At 51.4% G+C, this 19817-nt stretch overlaps 5 protein-coding genes across 5 annotated transcripts; 2 read left to right on the plus strand and 3 right to left on the minus strand.

Moving 5' to 3' along the window:
- Positions 1 to 1774: 1774 nt before the first annotated feature.
- On the minus strand, positions 1775 to 3628 carry CCOS01_04666 (uncharacterized protein; the record flags this gene model as incomplete). The annotated part of the gene is made up of 1 exon (XM_060452847.1): positions 1775 to 3628. The coding sequence occupies one exon, from the start codon at positions 3626 to 3628 to the stop codon at positions 1775 to 1777; it is 1854 nt and encodes a 617-aa protein (XP_060316805.1).
- Positions 3629 to 4625: 997 nt separating this feature from the next.
- CCOS01_04667 (uncharacterized protein) lies at positions 4626 to 5030 on the minus strand (the record flags this gene model as incomplete). Its single annotated transcript, XM_060452848.1, has 1 exon — positions 4626 to 5030. A coding segment is annotated over one exon (405 nt), but the record flags the coding sequence as incomplete, so codon positions are not given.
- Positions 5031 to 6400: 1370 nt separating this feature from the next.
- On the plus strand, positions 6401 to 6784 carry CCOS01_04668 (uncharacterized protein; the record flags this gene model as incomplete). Its single annotated transcript, XM_060452849.1, has 1 exon — positions 6401 to 6784. One exon carries the CDS (start codon positions 6401 to 6403, stop codon positions 6782 to 6784), a length of 384 nt encoding a protein of 127 aa, XP_060316807.1.
- A 4102-nt stretch (positions 6785 to 10886) lies between these two features.
- CCOS01_04669 (kinesin motor domain-containing protein) lies at positions 10887 to 13787 on the minus strand (the record flags this gene model as incomplete). The annotated part of the gene is made up of 2 exons (XM_060452850.1): positions 10887 to 12994; positions 13049 to 13787. 2 exons carry the CDS (start codon positions 13785 to 13787, stop codon positions 10887 to 10889), a joined length of 2847 nt encoding a protein of 948 aa, XP_060316808.1.
- Positions 13788 to 17975: 4188 nt separating this feature from the next.
- CCOS01_04670 (uncharacterized protein) lies at positions 17976 to 18281 on the plus strand (the record flags this gene model as incomplete). The annotated part of the gene is made up of 1 exon (XM_060452851.1): positions 17976 to 18281. One exon carries the CDS (start codon positions 17976 to 17978, stop codon positions 18279 to 18281), a length of 306 nt encoding a protein of 101 aa, XP_060316809.1.
- Positions 18282 to 19817: the final 1536 nt, after the last annotated feature.

Genomic DNA, 19817 nt, shown 5'->3' on the forward strand with positions numbered 1-19817 from the left:
CGGCCTTGGGCGAGGCGGACAGGTTGCCCGCTCGGAGCACTAGAGTAGATTTCATGTCAGCAACATGAAAACAGAGTAAGGTAAAGGGTATTCCTGCAGAATGAAGAAACGTACAGGTAACCGCCTTAGTGACATATGCGAGGTCGATAAGCGGAGGGCAAACTAGGTCCTAGTGCTATAAGAGGATCTATCTGGCTGGCTGGACGCATTCCTCGGCCAGAGGATGTTATCGTGGCGATCGAGCTCTTTTACTGAAGCACAACAGTGTTATCCGAACCTGATTCTGGTGCTCATGGCTGCTGCTGTCGTGCAAGACATTCCTTCAGCACTTCGTGTCGATCATCACCAGCTATACCAAGCATATTCCATGGAGAATACACCATCAAACTTGACGGCGACTTCTGTACCGTTCACTACATCTGTCGCCTACATGATATTTTGATAACCTCGCGAAGCCAGATAACCGCCCGCCCATAACTCATGGCGAATTGCTCAGCAACTTGTCAGCAAGCTGCCATCCGACAGATTTCCCTGTGTCTGGGACGAGTATTACACGGCACCGTGTCTCCTATTTAAACCGTCATCGCAGGCCACATTTCTTGACCCTTGCGATTTATCAGGCCCATATCAAGGAAGTCTTGTGCTTGCATGATTGGTATTGGAGGGCAGGGTATGCGAAAATGCCAGCTCGCTTGTGGTTGAACGCGTTCGGCTGCATAGTCCCGGATGCCCGTTGAGTCACGACCATCGCCCATCATGGGAAACACTCGTCACCAGAGTGCCTTTTCCTGTTGCCTGACGATACCCGGGTAGTCATTCTTGAGTTGTAAAAAGCTGTAGTAGCGTTTGCCAGCGACGGACGACGCACCCAGAAGCGACTTGCAAAAGCCCACATGGTCCGTCGCATGCTTCTTACAGAGTTCCTAGAAAAAGCAGGAATGGCAAGGATATGACGCATGTCATGCCCTGTCCTCGACCCTTCTGCCTCAATACATGAGAAAGACTACAACATAGACAATAGCGATCTCTTGTCACAGACAAGATAGTAAAATGCTCACAAAGCCTGTCTGGACAGCATGTTGCAAAGTTGACATATGACGGTGCCAAATATTACTATGCTTGTTCATGGGACCAGTCTTACCTACAGTTACAAGGTCAGGAGATTACCGCTTTGTCAAGATGTTGGTCTGAAAGGGCACGAGTACTGTATGGCGGATGGTGTTTATCACATACCTCATAGCAACATAATCAAGTTTCCTTGGTAGCATAAGTACTCATCAAGACATGATCAAATCACACGGAGAACAAGCTAAAGTTTGGAGAGATGTCTTTCTTAAGACATTGATTCTTGCTATCTAGCGTCTAGACTATAAAGTCTGCGCTCCTTGTTTGATGTTTGTCTGGTTGGTTTTTTTTTTTTGTAATATAATTAGTTGATGCAGTAACGACCGTCGGCCATGGCAATCCGCCAGCCCTGAATGCATGCAGTTGGTTATGATATAAACAAATCAAACTGCAGAGGTATCTCTTTTGTGTAAAAACCCAGAAAGGAAGAATCCACGCCAGAAATAAAAAAGAGGAAGACAGAAAAAAAAAAAAAAAAAAACAAGCAAGGTACTTTTTGCCTTTGTTTGCTTTGGACGCCGTAAACACCGGAAACCATGCTATGATGAAAAATAGTTGAATGCTTTCCTCATGGCCCGAAATATATAAGCCATGCATGCCCTTCCTTTATTGTTTTTGTAGAAATGTAGGCGGCAGTCATCGGGGTAGCTCAGAAGGACATACCAGTCCACCCATAAGGCCCGTCGACGTTGACCCAATTGTGTGCCTCCATGGCGGACTCCCAGCCCATCATGACAGCAAGCAGGCGGCAACCCATGGCGCTGACGGTGCAGACAATCGCATCGCTGGCGTTGGCGAGCACAGCAAGGTCCATCATATACGCGCGACCAATGTAGCCGCGTAGTCGAAGAGTCTCGGCCGAGGGAGCCAGCTGCATGTTCTTCGCCGTTGCAGCGTTGGACGCGCTCATTGAGGAGAGACCAAGATTCCAGAACATGGCCGCAAAGAAGCCACCCTCCCATCCAAAAGACTCGTCCTCGAAACGGTGCATGACGTGCTTGTCCGTGGCGGGCTTGTGGGTCTCCTGCTTGGAGGCAAGACGGATCTGCTCCTGGGCACGCATCGAGCCCTTGAAGTCCTCGGAGTCGTACACGGTCGGGTCATCGGATGCCATGACAATCAGCGACTGCTTCTTGGCAAGTTTGTCGTCTGCACCATCTCTGCCGGTGTTGTTGTAGTTGGCGTCAATAATCTCCTGGGCGCGGTTGGCGATGATCTCCATCGGGATGTATGTGCCGCGGTATTTGTATTCCAACGGGTGACAATCCCCATGCCGAATATGCACACCAACTACAAGACCGTCGTTGGGGTTGGCGTCTCCTGTGAGAGACTTGGTCTTGACCTCCTTGACCCTGTTGATGACATACTGAGTGTCATCCTTGTTGAGATCAAATAGTGCCCGGTAGCCGTCGTGCGCGAGATCGAATAGCTCGCGAAGACCTTCCTCGTCCTGTGCACGGAAATCGGCATAGGGTTTGCTCAAAGAACCAGCCCAAAGAGACTTGGCCGTTTCTGAGGTGACCACCAAGTGGCGAGCTCGGGGAGGGCAGGGAATCATCTCATGACGTGGTGGTGGGCGGCAGTTGGGAATGGGAGGCGGTTGGAAGATGTCGGTGTATTTGCCATACGCCCACCGGGAGTCGTCGATGAAGAAGGCTCGGCCCTGTCTCTGTGCAAGCCCGTAAAAGGTCCAAAGCTGCATGATAGAGTGTCCGATTCCGGCGTCTTCAGTCTCCAATACGAAAGTCATTGACCTCTGGCAAACAGGCTTCTCAACCAGAGAGTCCTTATTCTCTCCAACGAGGTCTCCGTCTCGGCCCTGACCCTTGCTCGGCCACTGGCTAGTGGCAAACTCCGGGAGGAGACCTGATTCCTGGGCTTCCGTGACATCGATAAAATATGGATCGGCCGGAGCATCGTTGCTCAAGAGGTTCTGATCGGTGACCTGAGAACGGTGTCGCATGTCCCTCACACGGGCAGCCACCTCACGGCACTTGCTACACATGTCTCCATATTCCTTCACTGACAATGGGAAGTCGTAACTCGGGGGGATCGAGACAGTCCATTTCGATTTGCCACTCTTGTCGGTGATGACGATAGGAGTTGGGAAGTCTGGCAAATCATCCTGCCCTACCATCTCAAAGTCATCGTTTTTGCCAAGATGAGGCAAGTTGAGCTTCGGCACGCCGAAGATGCTCCGGAAAGGGAAGGTCGCAAAGTAGAGGAAAAGCGCTCCGAATGCAAACCAAAACGTGAATCGAAATACGCGACTGGGCCGCGGGTGGATGGGTGATTTTCGGGGAGGTGGGATGAGGGCCGGTAAGCTTGGGGACGGCGGCGGCGACGAGAAGAGCAGGTGATTGAAGCTGAAGCGGGACGAGGTGGCGGACAGCGGAATCTTCTCGTAGTTGGTGTTACCCGTATGTGAGGCAGACCGTCGCAAGTTCATCCGCGGGTCAGAAATCGACAGCTTGGATTTGCTGAGATCCAGAGGAGCTGGCATGTTTGCTCGCATTATAAGCAACGGGGTAGTAGAAAAATTGTTGGTATCCAAAAGAAGTAGAATTCGTAGAGTCGTCGTTGTTGGGGGTCGTGTCCACTAATAAGAAGCGGTCCCAATGGGTATCTTGTAAGAGGGTTCGAGCTTGGAGCTTTCAGAATCGAAAATAGACTGATGATGGTCTTAGTAAAGGAGTGTCGGATGGCTTCGAGCCTAGTTGGTCATTGGCAAGAGGATCTCCTTCCTTCTAGGAGGCGTTCATGATAGTAACTGTTCCAGCAACGGTCGCACAGGATCGGAGGTCGACGTGGGCAGGCGGCAATGCGGTGGCCAGCGCGGTGGAAGACGAGCAATGCAGCGTGCGTTCTGTGTACAGGACGAGACCGAGGCCGGGGGCGCGATCGGGTCAGGTCTGAAGGAAGAAGAAAAGTATGGTGAAGAAACCGGGGGAGGCGGGGATAGAAGTAAGGTCGTGGGCAGACAGTGAGGGACGGAGCAAGGTGAGGCAGACTCGGCCAACTTCTTCTTTTCGGGCCAAGACTCCAGGCAAGGTACGAACACTCAGTACGGATACTCCGTGGCCTCCAGGGTAGCAGCTGCAGGAGGAGGAGGAGCTTAAAGGTATCCAGCGGCTACGCAGAAAGTGGCCGACCCTTGTCCGAAATCAAGCAGAGAACGCAGTGAAAAAAGAGCCAAGGGGACCCAAAGGGGACAACCGAAAAGGATGAAAAGTGCGATCAACTGCGTGAAGTAAATGACTGATGGTGGGTCTTGGCGGCGATCATCAGAGACCAGGGTTCGGTTGGAGTAGGAGCTTCAAGCAGTGGTGGACTCAAGAGGCTGGTATTGCCCCGTATGTTCGGCCGGACGTTGCGTATGGAGCGGGAGAAACTGGATCAGGCTGCAGCCATTGCTGTAAGGGAAAATCGGGAGGGTAGAGAGACGACTACTTAATAGACTGGGTTGGACGCCGGCTTGCCGACCGAAACAGTCTTGTATGTCATGTAATGCTGCTGGGTGCGTCGTGGACCGGTTGTCTCGTCCGCGGTCTGTGGTATATTGTTTGCAACAATGTGCCCCGTCTTTGCCTGTGTTCGGCCCTGGCGTTCCCCTCTGGGCTTTGGCTCTGGCTTCCCGGCTTTTGGACAAACTCTATCCGATGCCAGTTCGAGTGACAGCGAGAGGATGAGGGAGTATGGTACTGCGCGGTAATTGGGCAGAAGCGAAGGATGAAGATGGGACGATGAGTTGTTCGTCCGGGCCTTTGACTTGATACCCGGTCCAGCAGCGCCGAGAAGGGGGAAGAACCCAGAGGCGAAAGTTCAGAAGGGGGGTGCGGCGTGCCGAGCAAAAAGATGGGCCGAAGGATGGGCAGATGGGGAAGGGCGGGAAGATTGGGGGGACAAGAGGTGTCAGAGCTCCTAGGAGTCTAGGAGGTGTCGTGTGGTGTGCGAGTGAGGCGCAATTGCAGCGTCAATGTCCGTGGGATGAGGTGTCAGCTGTTGCTGTCAATGCCTTGACCTCTTGCTTTTCTGTGATGGTGTTGGTGCCGTGATGGTGCCTCGTCTAATAGAAACTCGGGTGTGGCGACGGGCCTTGCGTTTGCAACAAAGGACAAAGACTATGTTTCTCACGCTTTCTTTCTACCTGAGTTCGGTTAAGACTTGAGAGGGAAAGGAAAAAGTCTGGGGCGCCCGTTGTCAAAAATAAATCCAATCCAGCGGTCTTTCGCATTCAGCCTGATCGGCCTGCTTTGGTCTCTGCCCTTTTTTGGCTCAATTGCAACGGCGGGGGTAAGGTGGACCAACAAAATGCGTCAAACCCGGTGTGCTTGACAAAAGGTATGACGATTGGCAATGGTCAATAGCTGAGCATCCCAGAAAACCCAACTGCGAAACCATGAACCGAAGCAGCCGCGTGGCGGTGCGAGGTTCCATGGTGGAGGGAGCAGCATTTACAGGCTACAGGCTCCAGCAGTAAGAGCAGTGAGAGCAACAGTAGTAGCAGATCGTCCGAGGCTGGGCGGGACGGAGTTTCTGATTCTTGCAGCATCATGATCGTCCCCCGAATAGAAACTCATTTCAGGGTTTCCCCTCGAGCCCCTCATCTTCAGCTGGCCCTTTCACGTCGTGTCATTGCTCCAATGCTGCTCTCACTATTGCCAGGGAGCCAGAAGAAGCAAGAAGCGAGGGAGATCCCACGGGATCGTCATACCCAAGGCGATCCCGCAGCAGTGACCACACGGTCGAACCCAGGCAGATGCCAAAGAGCCCCAACAACCGTCGACACGTCCCTACATTGTGACGGGCGGATGGACGGTTGGCGTTGTATTTCGCATGGGAGGTTTCGCGAAAGTCGGAACCTCGCGGCGAAAGTTGCAACACCATGAAAAGTGGGCAGTAGCTTTTTCAAGGCCAACCTTGACAGACGGAGCCCAACGGTGAGCCCCAAACCAACCTAGCCGTACTCTGTAAAAGAAGTGGAAAATTCGCCTCCAAGAAGACACCGAGGTCAGAAGGGGGAGCAGCGCGCATTGCATCTGCGACACTGGTTGACTGGTTTGCGGGACCGGTCGAGTACGCGCTGAGTAAGTTCCCAAAAAGGAAGCCGATGGTTCAAGGGTAACCCGCCGCGCAAGTATTTTCCTGGTATTGTGCATATGCCATCCACACAAGGTACCTAGGTGCTAACTTGGTGCTTGCTACCTCTTTAGAAGTCAGGAAGTGTGTGTGGTGTTGGGCGGAGGAACCTCACCGTTCAGTCGCAGCTTCCCAAATGCTTCTCCCCCCACCTCATGTGGTCGCCGGTCACGATTTTAGCACGTTTCAGAACCTCCGGGGTGATGAAGCAGCCAGTCAGAGCCCGCATTCTTGTGTCCCTGAGCCGCAGGGGTCCTCGGATGAGATCCGCCCCTCTCTATCCCAACAGGCCAATGAGAAGACGTATTTAGTGCCTCCCGCAACGTCTTCTACTCCTTTCGGCGCTCTTACTCTCATCTCTGGCCTCCCATTGGGCATCTTGGTTACCGCACCTCCATCGCACCTCCATCTCGTTCCTCCCGGACCTTCTCCCGAAGACGGTCATCACTTCCTTTCTCTAAAATCTGAAAGCGCGTTCCTCCTCCTCTCGGCTGTCAGTGTCACGAGTGTCAACTCATGATCAAGCGCCGTTCCAGTTCGCTCATTCCCAAAAAGGTCATAAGACGGTCCTTCGGAATATTTGTGATGGGGACTGTGGGACCGCTTTGTGACTCCTTTTCCTACCATCTCTTCACCCTCAATCTATGACTTGTGCGAATTCTTCTCATCCCGTCCCCTTGGCTTCCCTCTCGCAAGTCCGTATCCCCAACGCGCTTCTGCATTTTCATCTGCACGTTACAAGGGTACAGAACCGCCGTAATAGGCTCGGACTCGTCGTAAAAAATATGTCACGATTCGAGGCACACACGCACACACATCCGCATTCCCAAATCCAGAAGGCCGCACGTGGACATCAAAGATGGGGAACTCACACCCCTGTCGCGACCCCTTTCTGGATCCCCCAATTTTGGGTCGAATCCGAGCAAGGAAAAACAGAGGGAAAAGGGCACTGCACAAACTGGGTTACTGAGCGTTGACATACTGAGTATATACCAGGCCGTTGGAAAGAGAAAATCTGCTCTAGTTCATTTTTTCCCCTCCCCGCGCGCGCGGGATCCGCCGTCCTGGACTCCTACCTTGCTCGCTGTCACGCTGAGCACTTTTTAAAGTGGCATCTTAGCTCGGCTTTCCCGCCCGCGCCGTTGAAACCTTGAAGTATGACCCAATTACGAGGAAATCAGCGAAGCAAAAGGTAAAATACACGGCAAGCTGCAAAACAAGGCGTCACCATCACAATTACTATCGTCTGAGTACCTTATTATCGAAGAAAGTTAATTCTTTTTAAGTTATAAGTATAAGAATATAGTTTTAATAAAATAGTATAGTACTTACTTAGTACTTAAATTAAAATACTTTTTTAAGCTCGTTATAAAAAAAATAATTATATTATTAATTATTTATTATTAAGGTTCGTAATACTATAGTTTTAATTATAATAGCTTTATTTATAATAAATAAAAAGTCTAATTATAAGTTTTTTAAAAGCCTCTTTTTAAAGACTATAAGAGCTTTTAAGTTAAATTAAAATACTTATTAAAATATTAATAACTAAATTAATTTTATAATAATAGCCTTAATAAAAAAACTAAAAAACGAACTAAAAAATAATATTAAAATCCTTACTAATATTAAATACGATTTATAAAATATAATAATACGGCTATAGAATATTAATAATATATTTTATATTAAAAAGACTATTATTAATATTAATAAAATAAATAGGGCCGTATTAATATAGTACCTTAGCTTCTTTTTATAGCTCGAGGATTATAGCTTTAAATAGTATTAAAAATTTATTAAAAAGCTCTCTTAAATACTTTAATATATTTATTACTATTTTTATAATAATAAAACTCTTAGTACTTATATATAAATATAAGTTATTTATTTTTAAATAATAATACTAGCTTATTAATAAATTATTAAAACTATAATTTTAGTAATTTCTTAATAAGAGAGAGGGTAAAATAGAAAAAAGGATAGGTAAAAAAAGGGTTAAGGTTAAATAGTATAGAATTCGAGGGCAGGGTAGCGTCTATATATACTGCGGTAATCCTCTAGTAATATAAAACGATAGAGTTAAATAGTGAATTACTATCGTCAGACGGGGGAAATGGTACAATGTCGTACCACCTACTGTGTAGTCTCTCACAAAGGCAGAAGGGAGCAAGCAACTTCTTCAACTAGCCAAACACAGCATCTCTGTGCTCAGTCACAGACTCACAGGATCGTCCAAGCACCAACCAATGGATCAGCAATTACACCCACCAACCGAGACAGACAGACGGCAGCTGAGAGACACGGCTCCACGAAAGAGTCAGGGAGAGTCAGAGAAATGAGGCCAACGACTGGTCGGTGATCAATGATTGACAAGAGACAGAGAGTCATGAGTGACAATCTAGGTTTCGTCCTTTTTGTCTGCAGATCGCCATACTTCGTGCTGCGCAAGGTAGGTATTCGGTACTCGGGACCGGGGGGTGCAAGTCCCCATTTGCGTCATATCAAAACAAATTTTGATATTGCGATCCATCATCATCAATCACGCAGTGCAGCAAAACCGCGCCCGTGCCCGTGCCCGGCAGGCAACCAGGGAATCAACAGATATCGCGAACCCACTCTCGACTGTTCCCTGTTCAACTGGGAAAGAAAGGCTCCATCGCAAGGCGCACGCGTCAATGACAAGTCATTGTCACTTTTCAGAGTTTACGCCAACAAACACCAACCGACCCATCACAAGATTGATGATGGAGAAGCCTAAAGTCCCATGGGAAACCTAGATAGACAAGAAAGAAGAAAGAAAATAACGAAACCGAAAGAGGCATGATCCAGGTTTACAAGGCTTTCAAGGCTTCATCCGAGTCAAACCCCATCACCGGAAACTCAAATCAGCTCGCTCCCTCACAGCAAGTCTCGAACCCGTGTCCCTGCCCCATTCAGCCTCCTTCCACATGGGCAAACAAACAACTCTCTGTTCAGCAGCCCGTTTTCCAAATCTCACCAAAACTACTCCGTACAATCAGTCATCAACACCATCAATCCAAATTACATCCCAACGCTCCGCGCGCCCGTGCTCGCTCCCGACCGTGCACCCGCCACTTCCGTCCATCGGGTCTCGTCTCTGCCGCCACGCCGCGATCTCTCCGTATTCAAACCCCTAAGCCACACGGGAGGAACTTCAGACCACCACCACCACCAACAACGTTTAATGCTCTTTGAGATTTTGCTCTCTCCTTTTTCCCGCTTGCCATCACAAGCACCCCCCTCCCTTCTCCTTTCCCGATCCAGCCATCTAGCCTCTCGCCCAAAACCGCAAGATTCCCATGTGCAAAATCAGCGAGGAAAGCAGAACTAAAAATAAGCTCCTCAAAGTTTCGCGCGCCCGCCCGACCCAAGCTCACGCACCCCTCCCCTCCTTCTCCTTCGATCCGCCTCGTCAGACCGTCATCTTGGGAAGAACCTGCATCCCATAAACTCTGTTTGCTCCCCCAAGAAAGCACTCTGAAAATGATGGTCGGGAATCGCCGAGATTGCACCTTTGTGATGGCCATGTGATGATCTGATGTCTTTGCGATGGTCTGTGATAGTTTTCCTACGTTACCGTTGAGATTCTCGAGTACTCATTTTGCATGAGATGAGAAACTCACGCTAGGGTTGAACTAAGACGCCTTGATCTGACATCGCGACTAACATGCGGCCCCCCCCTTCGGTATGGCGTTGAGAAGGGTCGCCCCGTCTGCCATCCCCCCCTTCCCCCGCCCCCTCTCTCAACGGTCGTCCTCCGCCTATCCTATTCTGCAATCTTAGATTCACCAAGTCCCGGCTAGCACTCCGTCTCGTGAGGCGACCTGCGTTGCCATCAAACAGAACTGGTGGTCACAATGGGTGGCAAACAGAATGCAGCAATCCGCGAGGTGAAGACGTGACACATTGTGACGGGTCCTTGCGATTGGCACACCGTTTCCCCAAGTCGATTATATATGCGCGTTGTAGGTCCAACGGGCATGTAAACCAAACGTACCGAAACAATCATCTCCGCTGTTTGGCTTCGATCACGGCCACAGTCACGGGTACGAGCACGGGTACGGGAAGGATGGTGGCATTTGATGGATCGTGGTATTCTCTTCTTCTGGATGTCGTAACCGCTCATCCGTTATTAGCTAGCTGACCAGGCCTGCTTTCTGATGTACGTGAGCCATCATAATCATCCATCAATCCAATATTAAACTGCCACAGGCAGGCCTCGTCGCTTTTCCCAATCCTTCTCTGAAACTTCCGCCAATATCAATATCCTGAGCCTGCCTAATGCACTGGGACCACACCTGGTCGTGCAGTGCCTGAAATCTCTGCCGACTCCTCCTTCGTGGGCGTATCAGTACGCTAATAAAACAAACCGACAGTCTCAGCTAACGTCGAAAGAGGGTGACTTGAACCGCCGTTCTTCCAACCAGCGACTACGGCGAAGTAAAGTGTAGGGTATAAGAAGAAAAAAAAAAAAAACCAGATCGTTGTCGACCTTTCCCGAACGCCTTTCTGGCCTCGTGAGGCACCCTCGCGAAGTCCAACCATTCCCACACCAGATATAAACGTTGAAACTCACACTCCCGACAGAAAAGACCGTCTCACATGCCCATCACCGAGACCTTGTTGGTTTCATCAAATGATGCTGCCTTCCTGAGGGGTTCGAGATCCGCAGGCAACTCTGGATGCACCTCAAGTTTACGATCGCTGACGACGCGAATGCTTCCCCGTGCTCCCTTCACGAGATGGCCCGTCTCGACGCGGTCCTGGATCATCTCATCCAGGATCTTGCTCATTTCATCGACACTCTTGGTACGGTTGCGAGGAGTGTTATGGGCGGCGGATGGTGCTGGTGGCGGGTTCACCGTCGGTGGTGGGCTGTGTTCGTAAAGGGCCGATGTCCTGCCATCGGTGTGGCCCTCTGCCGTGTCTCGAGAACGCGCTGCAGACCGAAGCGCACCCAACATGCGATCCTTGTCGTCCAGCCTAGCCCGAAGCTCTGCGATCTCGGCGTCCTTCTCCCGCAGAAGCGTTGACACACTATGGTCTTCTCCGACCATGATGCCCTTATTCGGAGCGGAGAAGCCAACTGAAGTCCTCGAAGAACTGGCTCTTCGTGCCTGCATAAGCCGTTTCTCCAGCGTCTGGATGTATCTTGTCTTGTCCGCTAGGTCGGCTTGCAAGGCGCGGTTCTGAGCTGATAGGGAGGCGCTTCCGTCACCATATTCGCCAATGCTGTCGTCGTCTGTTACAAGCCCTCCTTCGCCACTAGATTGGCGTTGTCCTCCACTCGATCGACCGCTAGAACGACGGCCTATGGTCGATGACGCCGATGTCATTGATGCTGTCCTTTCGAGAAGTGGTCTGCCGCCATTAGAAGTGGCCAATGATGATCTTGCTGATGCCATTGAGGACCGAGGATGGATGCCAAGAGCGCTGTAAGAGCCGCTGACGTTGACACCAATTGATTTGGAACTCAAGATCAGACGGTTGAGGTGATCGATCCGTTCTTTAAGCGCTGTGCGAGCCAGCTGCATTTCGAGCATTTGCTCTTCATGCCGATGCTCAGCCTCAAGTTCACGGGCCTTCTCCTCCAAGACGTCTCGCTCTCTTTCTTCCTCGGCATACTTTGCATTCTTTTCCTTGGCTTGTGTGTCGAGCTGTTGCCGTAACTCAAGGATCTCCATGCGATACCGCTCCAAGAGAACTCTCGCACCGCCATCACCACCGCTTCCGAGAGCCTCTTCCGCCTTCTTGGCATGACTGACAATATTATTCTTTGCTCTGGATGCGAATTTGAGGGTGTTGATCGTCTCTGATGTGTGGGAGTTCGAGGACGCAGCGCTGCCAGCCGCGCCAATCTGAATAGTGCAAAGAATGCTCACCAGCGATCCGCCTGACAACGCGCCTTGCAAAAGCCTGGTCAGCTTGCTGTCGCGATAAGGCAGATGCTTCCCGTCCTTGTCGGCCGCCTTTCCATCCTTGTCCTTGTGCTCCGAGAGTTTGGAGATGACAGTGCCCAAAGTGAGCAAACTCTTGTTGATGTGCGAGCCTTCGGTTCTTCGCTCTTTGGACTCGGCAGCCTTTTCGGATCCAGCGAGATCGATCAAGCTCAATGTTGACACTCGCACGCCACCGGGTAGCATTCCTGACCTTTTGCTGTCGCCACCTCCAGGGTTCCCTGGTATCCGCTCTCGGCTCTCCACCACGATTTGTACGACTGCATGACTTCGGGAGCTCCTCGCATTAAACTGGGTGCTTGCAGTTCTACGCGCTTGGTCTCCACGCGCAATTACCCTAAGAAGCTGGGTAGGACTCTGGACAATCTCCTCTTTCAAGGGACTAGCGTAAACACCGCGCTTGCTGTCTTCGCGTAACTTGATCTCTTCCTGCCCACCAGCGGGTGCGCCGGGCCCAGTTGACATACTCAGCAAGTCGTGAATCTTTTCGTTGTAGATTTCCAAATAACTGACACGAAGCAGGAATTCGCGGGATGGTGTCTCTCTGATGTAGGAAAAGATATCTGTAATGGCGAGCGGGATCACACCAGGCGAAGAGGCGGTTCCTTGCATCGAAAACGTCTTTCCGGTACCAGTCATACCGTAGGCGAAAACCGTTCCATGATAGCCTTCCATCACACGGCGGACTAGACGCTTTGCTAGGCAGTCGTATACTCGGCTGTTGTCGTCGTGTGTTGTAAAGACATTATCTGACGTCTTGGGTTAGAAGAATTTGCGTAGTTCTGCGGAGCAATAAGCCTCACCATAAAAGTAGTCTCCGCCTTCCTTTCCTCTGTACGCAACAAGAGACTTGCGTCCATCAACCATCCACTCGCCCTCGGCTTTGGTATTCTCGTTTCCGCTCGCATCTGGTCGCACTCTCACACTGACAATCACATTACCCTTGCCGTCTAGTTTGGAACCTCTCTTATCACTGCTGCCGTCAGATGAGGTTTTTGCCGCCATTCCATCGATAGGGTCATCATACGTCGTCGCGGAAGTTGAATACGAGTCCTGGGCAGAAGAGCTCCGGCTTTGGGGCGGTGAAGAAATGCTGATAAGGCCATCGGACATACGCACACTTGCGCTTGATATTGACTTGCCCTCGGCACTGTTGTTCAACAGACTTGGCGCGCCGTTGCTTTGCGAATACGTAGACGCTACGGAGCCCTTTGACTTGCGTGTAGAGTTCCGTGAGGAGTCAGCACCAAGTGGACTCGGGGGGAGGCTACTGATGCGATTGTCGCCTCGGGGCGGCTGGGGGAATGAGTTGATGCTCACTGTCTTACGCAACGTCCGCACAGAAGAATTACTCATGGCAGAGGCTGTACGTGGTTGCGGAAGGGCTGAGGTGGGTGCGGGAGTTGTGGGAGGCAGAAAGCCTGCGGAGGGAGCTCTGAGGCCACTCTTCGAGTTCGGTGTTGACGGTGCCCTGGAAGCTGTCGTGGGAATGCCCCCCGTACTTTTCCTCGTTTTCGGTACAGGTAGAGCGGGCAGTGCCATGGTTGGCGGGCCATTTGACGGCCGGGCCGGCCGTGGGAGAGTCGCCATATCGTTGAATAATTGAAGGGAAGGAGCCGTGATCCGTACGCAACTACGAAGTCCCGAGTTGGGCAAGCAACCTTCTAGATTGTCGAGAGCAGTCGAGAAATTGGCCGGTCCATGAACTCGGAGGGTGGAAGAGGGTGGGTGATCGTCGGGATGTTGATTACGTCGATAAAGGGACGTCTTCCGCGTGGGTTGTATTCGTCCGAAAACCACGAGTGTGAACGGGGACCTGGCCTGCGAATATGCCTGTATCCCAGTACTCTGGACCAATTCGAGAACAGGGACGTATGAAACGTTATTATGCGTTGAGGGTGTCCAGAGTGAGGTGGGAAGTTTTCATCGGATTGGGGGCTCGACTGTCAGGAGGGTTGTCAGTGCACCTGGACCATGACAATTAAGGCAGCGGGCACGGGACTTGGGCATGACTTGCAGATGCGCCGGCATAAGGGCGATCCCAAGGGGCGGAGCGGATAAGACCAGGGAGGAAGAACCAAAGGGAAAAAAAACTTACCAAAATATGATTCAGTGGACAACGCTTGTGTTGTCGTGTTTGGTGGTGGGCCGAGATGGGGTTGGTGAGAAGAGAGAAAGGCAGCGTCGAGCGATTTGAAGGGGGAATCCTGGGATTGAGGTGGCTTCGTATGTCTCGTAGAGTGTTCCTTGCGGTTCAAACCGGGACCCTGTCGGCTCTGTTGGAAGCAAGTGTGGAGGGAAAACAAAGGTCTGACTGTAGTGGATTTTTTGTCGTCGAGCTGTATTCCTTGCGCTAGCGGGCGGCGGGCGGCGTACGGCTTGGGGTTTCTTTTTCGTGGGCTGTCTGCAGAGCACGGTGCCTCTGGTGTCTCGCGCAGCTAAAGTCGCAGGACTGGGATGGCGACGGGTACTCAGATTGGGCGGCAGGTCGGGGAAAGGCAAAAAATTGAGGTGGACGCGGGAGGAAGGGAAGGGGTTGGTTTCGTCGAGTGGAAATGTTTCGACAGCAGAGCTGGGCGCGGGATTTGCGAACGCGGATTCGCTGTAGCTTCGGAGCGTCTGAGCTTCACAAAGGAGAAGTAGGAAACAAGTCCACAGAGTTTGGGTGACGAAGTGCGGAAAGATATTCGACCGGGGCCGCGGTAAGGTAGAGTTGGGACGGAATTGCGTCAAGTCTGAGAGCTGGCGGATGCGATGAGCTCTGTGATGCCGATGGGGTTGCGATGGTTTGTGGAAAGGAGAGATCCGAGTCTCGAGCGCTGGGCTTGTTTGCGTCTCTTGGTCTTGGCGGAGTAATCCGTAGGTTAAGGTAAAGAAGAGGAGGCGGCGGCGGCGGGGGAATCGTACAAGGCAAAGAGTCAGGTTAATTGAGGCGTCCCGTGGGCAAGGTAAAGGAGACGCAAAGCGTAAAAGCGCACAGCGAGACGAGATGAGTAAGGAGTGTTTGGTCGAGAAAATGGAGAAGGCGTGAGTGAATGTGGTGATGAAAAGTGCGTTTCGGTGCGATTAGTGCAGTGGGCGGCAATGTAAGCGGGAAATGGCCGCTATGTGCAACGACGTGAGCGGCGCGAGGAAGGTGAAGGAGTGGCTGAAGGTACTAGGCAGATCCGTCGGATAAGTTGGGAGCGATCTGAATGTGGACGGACGTGGTCGTGAAAGTAGACGTAGTGTAAACGTGGGCGGCAGGCAGGAGGGGGAGAACTTTGGAAGTGAAAGAGGTCGAGAGTCGAGGCGTTCCAGACCAGTGGGATCGTTTCCTCGAAAAGGTCTGTTCCGTGTTAGGCGCGTCCTCGATGCGAAGGATGTCCAATGTTGGACGTTCCTTCCTCTCTTTCTTTCGCTTTTCTCTTTTGCTATTATTGCGAGTGGGAAAGAACCTGGACAAAAGAGAGAGCACCTTCCTCCTCCTCTTCTCCTCTCCGTCTGCTCCTCCTCTCTTCGTTGGTCCTACTTGCCCGGGGCAAAGTAGCGGACAAGTGACAGGGTGCAGGAGTGTAAAAAACAGTGGGCCCTTGTACGTACCGTTAAACCATTCTTTGCTTTTTCTGGACGGGAGCTTGTGAGGAATCCACAAAAAGTTGTGCTTGGATATGCCGACAACGGGAAGTATTGCGCAATAGGAATAGAGGGATAAGCTGCCAAACCCAGTGACAAAGTGACGATCCTCGATATCAGCGTCAACTAAGATTGCGGGACGTGATATCTGCAAATCGTAGAGGAAAGAGATAGTCGTCGTCTCTGAGTCAATCGAGAAAGAGCTTGTTCCCCAGAACTAGGTAGGTATTCTAAAGTACCTTGGCTGAATGTGAAGGGGGAAAAGGAAGGAGAAGACAGGATACAACCGGGGTCACGGGTGAGATGGGCAAATACGTATCCATGTACGAAATACTCGTGCCAAATACCAATAAACACAGAAAGGGGAGGAGGGAGGGAGACGAAAGAGAGATGTTGCCTCCCCTGGTCTTCTGCGACCTTGCCCCCGTTTATCGCTTGTATTTCTCGTGTCTGTGTCATTCCCTGCCTTCGTCTCGATTCTTCCCATTTTCACTTCCATTTTCTTTTCACCCCTCCAGCTGGCCGGTCAGGGCTGAGGAGGGCGTGCAACACGGTTGTGATTTCCCGTCCCCGCCATTCACACATCGATTAGCACGTGCAACTCTCTCTCCGGCCACGATGGACTTTCAAGAACAAAAGCACTATTTCTCTCTCCTCTCTCGACTCCGTCACGAATTGCTTCCCCATCGGCAACTAGTCAGGTACTAGAGACAACGTCCAAGAAATACACCACTCATCACAACGCCCGCAGCCCAACCCAGGAAGTTTTCCCTCGCTAGTCTGATCATCGTCAAATTGGTACCCAGACTTGGAGATTCTACCCCTGTCACATCCCCAGCAAGGACCATCGCTCAACTCAGGAACAGCAAGGGGGGAATCCCTTTCCAGCTTAGTCCCAGAAAATACACGGTGCCGCCACGAGCTACCAGCATCAGAGGTACTCGGCACATTAGGACGCCCCTTTAATCGCGAGAGACTGCGCGAGCACTTGGACCATGAGCATTGCTTCCCACTGCACAAGCACAAGTGTCTCGAGACACGGCGCTACTATATCCCTCCCTCATGGTCCTTGGATGATAAGCCACGCCGCTCTGTGGCCTGACTCCTGGCCACTACTTGGTCCCTAGGTCTCGGGATACTTCCAAGACCCCTGCTGTCAAATCCCAAACTGGCTTGCATCTGCGAGAGAGAGAAAGAGAGAGAGCTTGTGGGATGATGGATCGTCTACCTCGCTGGGACCGACGGCACTTGATCCACGACAAGACGCGGATGCACATGCGCGAGCTCCGTACCACCGTCGCACGCATATGCGCGTGCTTTCCAACCCTCAAGCAAGCAGAGTAGCAAGCGTCCGCCGTCAGCATCCAGAGCACAAGGTGCGCATGTAACGAATTGTGGTGATATTGCGCAGCCTCACCTGTCCATCCCACGCCGAGACATGGTGCTGCCACATGTCTGCCTCTTTGTCTCTCGCAAATTTGTGCAGAGTATGTGTTCTGGGTAGCACAGGGTACCAGGTATAGCTACGGATACGCGTCACTCCACTCCTACCGCCCAAAGAAGCCTACTTTGTACGGATTTCCCACGAGCGCCAACAGCTCGGGTTCCCATGATCCATCTCCATGAATCTTCCTCAGACCCGCTCATCACCCTCGGTGCTTTCTCGATCTGTCCCCGAATCCACAGAATCCTCGACAACGTTGACTCGATCAACAATTGGACAGAGCGCGGCAAATGGACTGACTGGGGGCAAACACTTTAAAGTGCCAACCGTTGTTGCAATCAAACAACGTCTACGAATTGCCAGAGACCCCCATATGGACGGACCACGCTGTAATTTCCGGATGCCATCACATCACTACCTCTTCCAGCCAACGAGCTGCCATCTATGGCGTCCCCGTGCGCAAATCTTCTACTAGGCACGCCGAACTAAGACCTCGATAACAGCCATCATATGCTACACTTTCTGCACGACTGCAGGAGCCGTCTCCGGGAAGCTTCCTAGCACGACCCAGAGTTGGAGAAGACGCTGTTGGCGTAAAAGTCTGTGTGACGACAAGCACCTTAGCTGCACTGCTGCAGCCTCGTCCATTCCCCGCCGAACCTCATTCGCCAATGAAGCATAACGCGACCATGGCCCTGGTCTGGCAATCTCACAGAGCCTGGGCCTGTCGCACGAATCCTACGAAGCCCCCCCCCCCCCTTCGAACTGGTCAGATTGGCACCATTGGACATTGTGTCTTGGGGTCTGGGGCTCAGGCCATCAATCTATCTGTTGTTCGAGCAGAAAACGTTCAGAGAATGACGGGCGGGATGGTAGAACCCCCGACACCGGGTCACTCTCGGCGAGCCGTCGTGCCGGACGTTCATGTATCACTGCCAGACCTCATCCCGTACTTCACTGTTCCCGTCATCCGATGAACCTAGCGTTCTGCCGCGTTGCTCCGTCTCCGCATTCCCACGTCGCAGGATGGTTGCGCAAGTGCCTCACCATGCTTAGCACTTCGATCCTCTGTCCACATCAAAACGGTACCTGTACTGACGAGCTTGGAACTTCGAGTCCCGTTCAAAATCGAGCGTTCCACGAGCTCAGATAGAAGCACAGGCGATGGATGGCCCAAGCTCAATTTACCTCACTGGGACTGAAGTCGGTATCCGTTCCCCAATACTGCACCTCAAAATTGCTTTTTCTACGTTTGGTTAATGCACGCAGGCAAGCTGCAACGTCTTGCGCCCCCAAAAAGGATGTTGGAGTTTCTAATACTTTTTCCTGGTGGGCTAAGAGCCTAGTCTACGGGGCAACGGGGCTGTCGATCTTGGATCATGTTCCTTCCGACGATCTCTGCTGAGTGTTTGCGAGCTTCTGACAAAACAAACGCTCTTTTGATTAATGAGCTCTATATTATCTATACACTGACTAGTCCAGGTGTCTTGACTCTTGCACGGCTGCCATAACATCCGAGATATCTTGGCTGATTGGGTGAATTTGGATTAGCTTTCTATGCTCTCCCACCCAACCTCGGATGGCGGGCTGAAGTATGGCAAGCATTTCAATTTGACAGCTGTGAGCCAACGTCTTCTTCGCTCGGACAATACTATACTCTGGAACACTAGCTGCAGATGGACATACACTATCGTACCTCTCTCCACATAGCCTTTGTGTAAGTTTCGAAAACCTCAAATACAACCCGAAATTTCTGGCGACTCAGCCAATGCAGTGTGTTGTTTGGTCTTCCATGTGGAGGCAAAACGAATGGTGTGTGTCGCTTTTTGCTACCAACTACACCTTTAGGTCCCAAGCCTTTCAACTTTTGACAGCAGCACGCAAATCGATGCAAAGAACGGATGAGAGGCGGTTGACATTCATGCTCTGGCTTTCACAGGTCCGTTCATGACTCAAGAGCCTATACCTAACGAAGTCACATTTAAAAACCGGCAGTTCTCGTCTAAACGTTGGTCCAGTTGCACGATGCTCCGCGACTGGGCGAAGCATGGAAGATCAAACCCCAGGCCCTAGGATTTACCTAGGTGAACCTGGAGCCGCATCACCCTCCGCCTCGCCTTCAAGTGCGACCCTTCACCCTCTACAACAATTTTCGTGCTTGGCAGATATCGACAGGGAGCCGGGGTTCTGGGGAAACTTCACTAATCAACAGGCTTGTTCCCCTTTCAAGCTGGCCGCGCAACCTTCACGGGTTTGCCGTCTATCTAGCGGTTCAATGATGTATTTCGAGAGTAGGGAAGTAATTTTCTTCTCAAATTACGGAAAGAAACGCTTTTAGCAGATAACAACAGCAACTGACTCAATCGGGGTGTGTTATGCGTACTATGCTACAGTAGCTCTATCTCTATGATTTTTCTCTCATCGAAGAATGTTCCCGAGAAACGACCCTCGGACGAACATGCCAGGAGGCGGCCATGGCATCCCAGTCAAGTTGACGTGATGGGGGGCTAAGC

The sequence above is a fragment of the Colletotrichum costaricense genome (genome assembly GCF_030867565.1).
Source record: "Colletotrichum costaricense strain IMI 309622 chromosome Unknown Scaffold_4.1, whole genome shotgun sequence".
Taxonomy (NCBI): domain Eukaryota; kingdom Fungi; phylum Ascomycota; class Sordariomycetes; order Glomerellales; family Glomerellaceae; genus Colletotrichum; species Colletotrichum costaricense.